Raw genomic sequence first — 12,710 nt, forward strand, 5'->3', positions numbered from 1 at the left:
CCCCCCGAAGAAAACAACTTTCTTTGTTGTTCTGACTAGGCCATCGACTTCAAATCCCTTTGGCCAATGGTTGCAGGGAAAGCACTGCCAGGCTGGGAAACTCAGAGGGGACTTCCATCAGTCTGGGAGCTGTGGTCTCCATAGCTTGCTTAAAAATTATTGGGCTGGTTTACCTGGTATTGCAAGAAGAATTAACTCACTGAATCTGAGGGAACATCCGTCCGAGAGGTTGATATTTCTCATCACTGTTGTGGGACTTGATAACTATCTAGGATTGTAGTGATATAAGAAGCGTGATGCGCTGCGAAAGGCTGGCCATGGTAGCAAAGAGGCTTTAGAGGAAGGTTGATGAGACCTGCCAGGACTCTGAAGAGCTCCCAGCCACCCCAATGTGTGGGAGGGTGGTTGCGAGCCTGTAGCTTTCCTGTGGAAGGAAAGCAGTGAGCAGTAGCGAGTAGCTGGGCACACCCTGGCTTTGATAGCTACAGATGGAGACCTAAAAGATTGCAGGGCCACAGTCCAATACCAGCACATGTAAAATAAGGCTCAGGATTTAGATAACTCTGTTCCAGCATACTGACGTGCATGGCCACAGTCCAACTCCAACACATGCAAAATTAGTTTCAGGATCATTCCAGCATACTGAAGCCTATGCCTAAACCAGTTATTGCCACAAGCTCAGCTAAATCAGAGGAGAGTGTTCAAAATAGTATTTTTTCTCTTTTTTTACCAGGATAGTTCAGACGACAAATTTTATATTTTTGTAGTAGAAAAGGGAAACTGGATTATTGATGCATGAGCTCCATAGGCAGCATTTCATATTTTTATTGCCGCAAATAGCATGTTATCAGTGTACTTTAAGGCTATTTTACAAAACACGGATACAGGTTGACCTAGTAGTGTACTTTTTGAGATACGTCATTAGTATAAAGAAATTAATGAGCCCATTCATATAATATCATGTTTAAAGTCATCGTGATCTCAGTATGCCCACAATACACTGTTAAACCAATGAGGAAAAAAAAAAACCTGAACAGTTAAAGGATCCCTTCTTAAGACTAGAAGTAATGAATTTAATCAATATTTTTCCGTTATAGCAAAACTCATGTCATTAACATTTTATTTATAGAAAAAGGGTGCTGGTAAAATAGATTCAGCAGTTCAGAGTTGCTCATAAGTATTTCTTCAAGTACAGCTCATTTTTTGTGAAATGGGGAAAGAAGTTGGAAATTATGCTGAAGTGGCGTGTACCAAAGAAGTTAAATGGGAGAAAAATTATTTACAGAGGTATTTGTATTAGCTCAAAGCAGTCATTTAGTTTGAAGGCAGCAGTGGAAAGTAAAAAGTAAGAAAATACAGATACTGGAAAAGTCTATGCTGTCATAGTCTGTCCAAATGTTGTAACACACACCGTGAAATTATTCAGTTTTTGGAGACACTGTCAGCACCTCTGTAATCAGTAATCTGTAAATGGAATGACAGTCTTTAATTCTTTCTCATTTTGTTGAGGGGGAAATTACTAATTTAGCTACCTGTACAGTTGTTTTTATGTGACTGATTCTATTGTTGGTTTCTTTCTCACTGGTGTCTACGGAAAGATGTTCCTGTGACATTTTAAATAATTTACATTTTTCTTTATTAGAATGAATTTTTATAAAATCTGATGACCTGCTACTGGCACTTCTATGCTGATTTTGCCACCCTGTGATAAGATGATAATAATAATGAAAACGGGTTTTTCTTAATCAATAGTATGCAAAAACTTCTCCAATGGTACCTGATGCTCCAAGAGCTACTTACAATGTAGGCAAGTCTGTGGTTCTGACTTGAAGAAATGATTTGTTTGTTTTTTGGATTTGTTTAAGCCCAGCAACTCAGGGTGAAACTTGGCCAGTGTAGTTATTAAATATTTCCATACAACTACTCAAAAGATTTTAAAATATATTAATGGATTTTGAAAACTATGTGGAGTTGGGTGTTAATTTGTGCCTTTTAAAATCTCACAGACTCTGTATTGTCGGGCACACGTGAAGAACCTAGAGAAAGTAGGTTCAATACCACTCTCTTCCACCCAGATTCACCATCTTTCCTACCGTTCACTGACACCGTCTTGGATTTTCTTCATAGTGTAGCCTGTACACTGTACCACATGGTTCTGTTTGTCCCACATGTAGTTTAGGAAGAAGATAGAGGTCATAATGAAGTACACCTTACCTGTTTGGTTTATAGGTATGTAGAGATGCTAACATGTGGAAGAAACAGGGTAAGTATGGAAGCAGGAAGAAGGCAATATATTCATTCACAGAAGTCCAGTTAATGGATATTTTAGTTGATTAGCTAGCAACTTCATTTTCTCCCTCATGAAATTGCCTCCACAGATCCTTACTTCTGGAGCTTAATCAGCAGTAGCAATCCATCCCAGGAGTGGGAGATCAGGAGTACTTAATTAAAGAGGGACTGTAAGGCAACTCTCCCAAATTGGATATCTGATCTAGCCTTGGCATCAGGAGAGCAATGCTGGGTAAAAGTGTTTATCAAGCTCCATGTAGCCACTCTGCAAATCTCAGAGATGGGAATATGATGCAGACAGCCTGTAGAAGCTGCTATAACCTGAGTAGTACGGGCTTCAAGGCCATCTGGTACCTGAACACCTGCCTACAAATAACACATACAAATCCAAAAGATGGTCCAGTTGGATAGCTTCTCTGCTTAGATTCCCCACTGGAATTTTCTCCAAAAGCAGTAAACAATCTGTAGGAAGTGTGGAAAGACCTTGCCCTCTCTGCTCAGTAATCAAGCGCCCATTTCAAATTTAGGTGACAGGATCAAAGCTAACACAGGTGGGACAAGGGTTTGGGTAAGAAAACTAGTGAGACAGGCTTACATGAGAATCACAGAGCACTGTTGGCATGAACATTTGGTAAAAAACCAGAATATTCTAAGCTTGTTTTAAGAAAAGGAGGAGAAAACCATGGAAAGTATGTCATATGGAAGGTTTGGGAGCTAACATTGCTATCAGAAGTATAAATGGACACCGGAGTAAATTTTGAGGATAGATGACAAAGAACATTGGCAAAATACCAAGGAAAGATCCATGAGTACATATTTAAGCCCAGCATAGCTGATCCAAAGAGTAAGTGTCTGCTTTGCTTGTGAAGATAGGTGTTCTGTACAGAGAAGTACAATAAGGTGTTCTAGCAGCTCAAATGTGCACTTCTGAAGAAAGCAAGAACAAGCAGAAGCTCATCACTGAGAGTAACTAGCGTTACATTTAAGATAGCAAACAGACCCATCCTCTGCTAAAGCATCCACTTTTCCTGTGGAAAGATTATACAAGTCTAGTGGAATTTCATGAACATCATCTGGCAAACTCGGTGTTTTGGGATCTGAAGTGCTTTGATCTATACAGTCAAATTAGGGAAGTGGGATTTCAGAGCCGTGATTTTGGAGTAGCAGAACTGAAAAGCCATTGACGGAGTTGGATGGTGGAAGAGTCTTGCATGTGAAGGTCTTAGGAAGGTAGATAGCAGGATTTTGAAACAAACCAGCAAAAATGGTGTTAGAGGGAATGATGTAGCGATCCATGGTCATTTGCTGCAAGCTCAGCTCCCATTAGGTAGCTGGAGGTTCCAGGACCTAGTGGTGATGCCTTAAAAGTGAAGACTATTTAACCAAAGACGAGCACTCTCATGGCCATGCTCTGTGTATTCCTGATGTTTGTTGACTTCATTGAAGGACTGTGCACAGGTCTGACTGCATAAATTGCAACTTACACCTTTTAATGATACCATTTGTGCAAATGCGTGTGATTTTAGAATGGCCTTAGAAGTCGTGAACATTGGAAGAGGATGAAGAAGTTTGATATGCCTGAATATCCATATATATAAAAAAAAATTCTTCAGCACTCTTTTCAGTTTCATTTTGATTCAATTTTATCAAAACTAATATTTCAATAATATGCTAAGGTCCCGATTCAAGTGTTGAAGTTTCATTGAATTCACTAGGGCTGGAGAGGTAGACAGTAGCGAGATTAAAGTTTTAAGCTTACTTTCTTCTCATGCTGAGCTAAGAATATGTGTGATGGTTTGCAGGATAATGATATTTAACTGTAATCTTCTTGGGGCATGGACCACATTCTGTTGATTTTACACAACTGAACTCAGTATCACTGATTAATAAAACAATAAATACAGAAAATTAACTATTTTGTGTTTTATTAACAATTTGCATTTCATATAGTATTTCATTTTAAATAAGTATAAAATCATACCCTCAAATGGTAAGATGTAATTGCTGATCATGTATCTCTTTGTTCCAGACACTTTTATAAAAGTGTATGTATTATGTATGATGTGACCTTCAAATGTCATGAATGCATTGTGCAATAAACTGTCAATATTTGTGGCTATAAGGTACTAGATGACTTTTACAATAATTGGAACAGCTTTATTAAAAGCTTGGATCACTCAGCTGGTTAAAGAGAAAGACACAAGCCAATGTTCATCTGGGAGTTTCCTTCTGCCAATTGTTAAATGAAAGATATTGTAAGGTGCTTAAGATGTCGTCTTTCTTCAGAAAAGAAAATACAGTTAAAAAGGTCTTATGCAAAAAATGTTCTCTCCAAAAAATAATTTTTTTCAATATGCTTAATTTTCAGTCCAAACTGAGCTCTGTAAGTTAATGGCAAGTAACCAGCCATGGTTTTTAGGTACTACATCTGATTTTCTGTGTCTTTTGGTCACACGATTCTTCAAACAAATCAGGCAGCTAAAATGATGTACTCAGAAACTGTGTTTGAACTTTGATTATCTTAAAAGGTTTTAAAGATTTAGAACAATTTGAAAAGTAAGACTGCTAAGAACTCCAAAACAAAAACTCTGTAGGGAATTTGATTAAAATGAAAAAAGAGGATAAGAAACATTTTGTGATAAACAAAAGCTTAATTTTTGGTTAAGTGTCTACTGATGTCTCTTTGTGCTGTATATACAGCCTCTTGTGTGTTTCTCAGAATGTGTACCACAGTGAAAAGCATGAAGATATAACCAGCATTTGCATACATGCAGTATTGTCCTGCAAAGTGTTTTGCACCCATGGGGTATGAAAACCACCAATCTTCAAGTGTGTCGTGCTCCAAGTATCGGCTTAAGGTGTATGTGCTGCCCCCAAGTCACCAGCCCACCAGTTACTAAAAAATTGCTTAGAATATTTTGGCTCCCTTTCTCTTGTGCTTGAAATAACACCTAGAGAGCTCCCCCGTAGCCCGAGGTACTGGCTATGACGGCCATTTGCCCACTTCTAAATGTTGCAAGTCTTACCTCATATAAATGGTTGTGGGCATTTTACTTCAGTTTAATTTAGAATGTATTTTAAATTTAAATCTGCTAACGCACTAATCAGTAGCAGAGGCAGGGCGGTTTGTGGCTTTTGTTTGCCTGTGTGGTTCAGAGGGCTAAGTGGGAAGTCTGATGTCAGCAGCGGTATCTTTTTATTTACCAGTGGAACCTTTGGTATAATCTTTATTTCTAATATTACAAACAATGTGAATGCTGCTTTCTTACTCGCAGGCCTCCTTTCCAATTCTCTTCTAAAATAGCTCTGTGTTTAAACAAATTCTCTGCCAATCCATATTAATGCCTAACAGTTTAAGATTCCCATATATGGTCATTATAAAACCTAAATCCTTGATGAAACAATAGAGACAGCAAGTTGTTCCTGACCTAAGACATTAGTAACTCTTTCCGGAGGCCTAAAATATAACTGTAATATTTAGTAATATTAGACTCTTTTATTTTAAGCCATGAACTTCACTAGCAAAAAAGTGTAGTGACATCTGCTAATAGGATTCTAATTTCAAATTATGAGCACTGGGCCAGATTCTGTTCTCGTTTACATCGAAGCATGCTAATTGAAGCTACTTCAGGTAGCTAGGAAAATATGGTTAATTATATCCCTAATTGTATTCCTATTTTCCACTATTTTCAGCATCGCTAAAGCTTTCTCTAAGGAATAGGCAAGAAAGGTAAAGCATGTTTTCCCAGAAATTTTGCGTATCCTATGCTGCTTCCCCGGGAATGAGGTGGTCGAGTCCAAGCATAGTTGCATAAAGGTGGCAGCAGTGACAGGATTAACACACTGAGTATCTTCTGACTCCCTTCTTGACGTTACATTCAGGATATAATTTTTCCTGCCACAAGATGGGCTAATCTGGGTGGTTTATAGATCATAAAAAAATAACCATGGTCACTACCACTTCTCATTGCACCATGTTTCATTAACTTTTACAGGCAGTTCTAAAGAACTACAAATATTTTGAATTTCAGAAATACATGAAAACCTGGGATTATGTGCAGCTTTAAAGGCTTCTGGCCACATTTTCAAAGGGTTCTTTAATAATGTCTGAAAAATGTGCAAGAGCAAACACATACTTGTAAGTGTGATTACCTATTTTGTGAGTTGATTACCTTTTCCATGTGATTGCCTGTTTTTGGCTAATTTGGCAATCCTTGTGTCGACAAATTCCAACTGACTTCATTGATAATTTAGTCTGCATGCGGACTGCAATTTAGCTCCTTTGAACATGAAAGTACCTCTTTGTGAATCCCTGCACTTTCACATACATGCAGCAAATAAGTACTCTGGTAAAATTTATGGGACGTGTACATAGATGCTCCTTTGAAAATTTGGCTGCTAACATGACTGAAGTCAGTGCTGCTACCTAACAAACCGAAAACAGGTTTCTTTTTACAAAAGCAATCAGTCCTTTTCTAATCATGTTTATAGACTCATCCCAGACAGGTAGACCAGTTGTACAGAACATATACGGAAATTTCAAATAATTCTTTTTCTTTTGCTCTTCATATGACTGGCTAGATAGCTTCTGCTTTGAGTACACAGATTCACTATCCACCTAAGTCTGTCTTCTCTTTTCTAGAAATATCCACTGAAGTTGGCATTGTGCCTCTGTAGCATTTCTATCTGTGTGCTGAGGGCACTGCCAGCCGTGGCAGTGGCTCATTTCTGGGTAGATCATTTCTGATACCTAGTAAGATACCTGCTGTAAAAAAGGATTCACTGGTGTGTTTCTCACTTTCTTTTAACCTGCTACTGTAAAAGTGCTCCTGGCTCAAAACTGTTTATTGGGATTATCTGGTTCTGTGGAAATTTCCTTTCTGGGTACCACGGGGATGTGAAAGCAGCCTGCAGCAATACGTGGGTCATCTCCATCCTAGGTGAGGAGTGGTGGCTTTTTGTCCCTCCTCTCCTGAGAAGTGGGCATCTGTCTGAAGAAGGGCTAGTCCTTCAAATACTGATCTTACGGATTGCTTAGTTTTAATTTCAGTCTGTGTGGCAAATAGATTTGCTCACATTTTGGCCAAATTGGCTCTTCGGTTATGCAGCCAATTGCCACCTTCTGATACGGATGTTAAAGGGAACTTTCTTTCCTTTGCATTTGTCCCATGAGAACACGCACACAGTCAGTTATTAAGTGTAGCTGAGGCATGGCACGCAAGAGGTGTCCATGTCATACCACCCCAGAAGCTGCTTCATGGCTGAATTCCTCTGTGTCCTGTGCCACGGAGCAGTATCTGCCTGCCCAGCAGGTACAGCATACGTAGCAGCTGGAGGTCTCACAGCTGTTGCCTTCTCCTTATACTGACACAAAGACCGGTTTCATATATAGAACTGAATGTTGCCTTTTGCTCTTCTGTCCACGACTTCTGCTGTGAACAGATGCTTTGAAAGTGAAAGGAAAGCTCAGCGAAAGTGAGTTCAGAGGCAAGGCTCGGAAGCCTTACATCTAGCATGTACATCTATACAATATTTTATACTCTGTTCTGTTATTTCCTGCACTCCAATCAGGAAAGGTAGGGATGGGCAGGAAGACATTCAGGACGTAGACCTGCCTATAATGGAAGTAGGTAGTAGAAAAAGCAGTCTAATCACACGTGCATCGAGTGCACATCATGTAGACCACATAACTCAGTGAACCACAATGGCTGTAAGCTAAGTAACTGTTGTCTTTCCTTCCTGATCTTTTATCCTCGGAATTGAGCAGCCCAAAAACCATAGCTCAAATCCCGAGTAAATCATAAATTAAATTAATTTGCTGGGGCTAATCCTAGTTCTGCAGGTCTGTAAAACATTACTACAGTTTTGCACAATTTAACAGAACTGAGAGTTTCTACTTAGGAAGGGGGTCTCAGTAGCAGGAGAAAGGGGACATCAGAGGTGTAGAATGCACAATTATTGGTAGAGATGAAATTTTTCATTCCCCGCATACTGTTGTTGGCATGGTCTCTATTCACCAGTTTGCTTCTTAACTTCTTCCTTGCTGATCTCTTCTCCTTTTTCTGTGTCAGTTTTTCCCCCCTTCACTTTCCATAGATTGCTTTAAGAGACTCAGTATAAAAAAAAACCTTGGTAGCAGAGTCAGTGAGACTTAAATGCATTTTAAAGTTAAGCACATTTTAAACTTAAGTGCTTTGACAAATAGGTACAATTTGCCAAAATGGGGCCCTAGCAAGAAGTTGGGGTAGCATTTGATGGGGGCAGTCGGCAGCCTTGAACATATCTTTTCATTGTTTGAAATAAAAGAACTTAGATGTAAAGCTGCTCATTCAGGTAGCGATGGCCTCCAGCGCTTCGGTGGGCTTTGTAGGCAGAGGAATTCAAAAGAAAACCCCTCAGCCCAGCTTTAAAGTCTTAGGAATGCTTTCACTGTGGGAAGAAAAATTCTTCAAGGTAAGGCCCCTGTTGGAGCAAAGCCTTTGGAGCTATCTACTGTATGTCTACTTAAATCTAAAAGAAAACTCTTCAGACCACCCACATCTTTCTTTGCTTCATTGTTGTTTTCAGTTTGCTTTTTCAGAGGGATTAGTGCTAGAGTAAACTCCATCGTCTCGCTGCCTTGAAAAAATTCAATTTTGTGTAAAGTGAAAATTAGACTCTTAAATCTGCAAAGCGAGCTGTTTATCTTACAAATTTATTCTTTTTTATTGGGCCACACATATTCTAGATAGAAAGATAAAAGGCAAATGGATAATAGGCCATCATTTAGAGTGACATATAGCAAAACATAACTAGTAAACTTATTCGGTAAATTTCTCCTGAGTGGCTTGTTAGCTTTATCTATATATTTATCTATAATGCTCATATAGTATTTATTGAAAACCAAAATAAAATCCTGCAGTTTATCATCATGCATTCTGTATTTTGCACTTCAGAAAAAGCTTTTTGCACTCAGGAATTCATTTTTTCCCGAAGCAGCTTAAGACGTGATTATATACAACTTTTGAGGAGGAAAAAAGGGGAAAATCTAAACTCTTTAGGGAGATTGGAATTATAGACTAGCACCTGTATATGTTTTGCTGGACTCCTGAAGACAAAATACACTCCTGCAGTATGTTACTTTACATACTTGTGAATAATTCAAAATGACAGTTACTAGCTTTCCAACTTAAATATTGTGCTTTAACTCTGCAGTCTAAGAACAATCAGAAAATGTTAAACAAGCATGTGATGTGAAAACTATGAGATTTTGCCTTTTGAAAACTAGCAATAGCTTGATTACATACATGACTAAGATAAGCATTTTTATATATATGTATTTCTATCACTCTATCATCCCCTTCTTTCAGCTTTAAGTGAAATAGTTTAGAGGGACCATTTTATAATAAATAATGAAATGCCTGTTAGTGTTACCTTTTCCAGAAATGTGGTATTTGGGTCTCTGCTACTGTGTGAATAGTTTTTATTAGAGCCAAATTTTTAAGTCTTTCTTATGTCCCATCTCTTCCATTTAAGAGGCAATGCTGTGTAAACTGCACTATGTTTCCTGACAGCTTCAGTTACATATCAAATAGGTAAAGACAGAACATTTTTAGTCAGTAGTTTATGGTTGAAATAATCAAGACTCTGCATGCAGATTTTAACTATATGCTCCCCACCTCAATATAGCCCAGATAGCTCAGCTTTTGCATAGTGGTGTGATGGTGTGTCCATGTGTATTTCACCTCTGTGGCATGCCAGTAGCATAAATCCAGCTCAGAATTTCAACATTTGCCATGGTACTTTTTGGTGAAATCATGAATTGATACATATATGTGATATTACATGACCCTGTAAGTACAAGATGATAGATGAGTCTTGTGTGGTTTGAATAATGACTTTTTTAAAATGCCCTACATTTTTGCAATTTTTATGTCAGTCTTTTGTAATTTATTTTGTTCATAGCCTGCTTGGATAATAGCAGCTTGTTCAAGATGGCTGAGAATGACTGTCCTTTATATCAGGAGAGAGAAGAGATGTCCTGGAGTCTCACCCATTGTATTATGATGCAAAGAATAAGTGTAGCTGTGAACACTGAAGGAGAAAACTCAGGAGCTGTGGGTGAGAGGGAGAAGGAATTCCCACTCATCTGACCATTTTTTCATTGCCTTTCCCATGATATTAGGTCACTTACTAGGTTATGTGTTGTAACTCCAATGCTGAAGTGTTGCAGAAGGAAGTTGATTAGCTTTGTGTGTTGACATGCCACTGCTGTTGGAGCCTCCCACCCTCCTGCATCACCGCAATTCTGTTGTTTTGGGAGGTTTTAATACACTGATGCAAACTTTTTCCCTCTAAAAGCATACAGATTTTCACAATACTTATAAATTAAACAGATTCAACAAAACAACAATCTAAAACTTTTTGGGGAAAAATTAATAGGAACTAAGCAAAAGAAGAAATCAAACCAGCTGCTGACGCAGCTGTTTCTTTTCTTGTATAATTCAGTTCAGTAGAAAGGTACCATATGCTGCTTAAAATGATGATAGGAAAGATGAAATAATTTAAGACAAATAACAAGAAAATACATGAATTGTCAGCATTCTGTCAGATTTAAAGAATGAAATAGACAGGTGTAGTATTGACATGTTTAACTTTGTGTTGTGTTAGCAGTTTTAGTGAGAACAACTTCTGTCATGTGCTGAAGTGATGTGAGAACATTTCTGTGTTGCAGACATTGGAGAAGAAGCTGGGAGATCTGTAGGAGTCCAGCAGCCAGCTTTACTGAGAGACAGGAGCCTTGGTTCTGCCATGAAAGACTGCCCATATTGTGGAAAAACTTTCAGAACATCACATCACTTAAAGGTCCACTTGAGAATACATACAGGTGAGAGGAACAAGTGAGCGGAGCACTGTCGACACATGCCGTGTGTGGAGGGGTTAAAATAATATGTGGCTAGGAGCCCTAATTCCCAGTGTAGATTTGGACTCATTAGTTGGAGAAAGTCTTTTGAGAAAGATATATGACAGTCTTAAATAAAAGCACAAGGAATGTGTTGTTGGATAAAGACCACTTTAATAGAATCATCTTTTCCCAGTTGAGGTTATTTCTGTCTCCTTCCCTGCTTCATCACTGTTTCCTTCAATTACCCTTGTCCTTCAATAGTCATAAGCCTATTGGTTTCAGACTTAGTTATACTAACTGCTTCAAAGGCCTTCCTTAGCATCTGCTTAGGGATTCTATATGTTTTTCTCAGAGTTACTATTTTTGTTCCATTTGGCATGCTCATTTTTAACCTGTTCATATGAATACATCAGCTTCATGGATCTGCGTTTTTTTTTCACTAGAACTCACCTGACTTAGTACTTGTAAGTAGTAAAACTTAACATGTTTTGCACCATGGTAAAACTTACCATGTTTTATTTTAGTAACAGTCACAGCATTTCTACCCTACAGAGATTTACTACTGGTCTTGATTCTCACTTTATTTTGGTATGTCATTCATTGGGTGGACTGTTCTCGATACTAGTAAACTATAACGACTCCATTTAAATTATAATACCTTGTTTGCTTGAAGTTATGGATGTGCATGGTAAGGTTCGTGTAGAGACACAGTATATGTTTAATAAGACTTACTCTATCCATAATTAAAATCTGACATACAATGTTGATATCCTCAGGTCCTGTTAACTAGAAATTCTGTATATGGCCAGTGTGATACTGTTTTCTTCCAAGTCTTAGGTATCATAGTAGGCTTTGGGAGAGTATGCAAAACTGGAGATTTAGGATACTTCTCTTTGGAAACAGACGTAGTGGGCACTGTAATTGTGGAGTAATTTTCTTTTTAAACCATCTTAAATGAATTTCAGAATTTTACTGCTACTTTTCTAATTGATAGGTAAAATAAATTGCATGAAGAAATACTTTCCAGTTGTACCTCCTACTTGAAAAACTTCACTTTTAATTTTTATTTCACTGAAGTACCAGATAAGCAGTATTTTCCTCCCTTCCCAAAATCAGCAGTCATGTTTCTCCTATGTGCTTGCACAGATGTAATACTTAATGTTGGGTTTGCAAATGTGAGGCCTGATTTTGAAAAATTGAAAATGAAGGCTGAAAATTATTTAAAGAAAAAAATTTCATTATTGAGATGGGAACGTTTCTTCATTGTATTTTTATTCTTCTTTCTTTGGATTGTGGAGTAGGAGTATACCACACTGGTTGGATCGGAATTTTAAAATTTGGCACCCTAATGTGGTTTTGTCTGATTGGATTGCAAACCATTTAGGACAGGAATATTCTTTTCTGTGCATTGGACTTTGTTTAAAAAAAAAAAAAAAAGGGGGAACAGTGAAAACCCTATTTGTGTGTTCTCTAATGTAGTAAAAGTAAAAGAAATGGTAGTTATTTTATTGGAAAATAATCTTTTAACTGTGAGGTT

At 38.0% G+C, this 12,710-nt stretch overlaps 1 protein-coding gene across 1 annotated transcript in view; it reads left to right on the forward strand.

Annotated features, from left to right (window-relative positions):
• Positions 1-12,710, forward strand: part of ZNF536 (zinc finger protein 536) — a 262,198-nt gene that overhangs the window by 111,797 nt on the left and 137,691 nt on the right. Inside the window, exon 5 of the mRNA XM_019472532.1 lies at positions 11,003-11,155. Coding sequence (XP_019328077.1) covers positions 11,003-11,155 — 153 coding nt within the window. The remainder of the gene's footprint in view (positions 1-11,002; positions 11,156-12,710) is intronic.

This window comes from Aptenodytes forsteri, unplaced genomic scaffold (genome assembly GCF_000699145.1).
Source record: "Aptenodytes forsteri isolate BGI_AS27 unplaced genomic scaffold, ASM69914v1 Scaffold356, whole genome shotgun sequence".
Classification (NCBI taxonomy): domain Eukaryota; kingdom Metazoa; phylum Chordata; class Aves; order Sphenisciformes; family Spheniscidae; genus Aptenodytes; species Aptenodytes forsteri.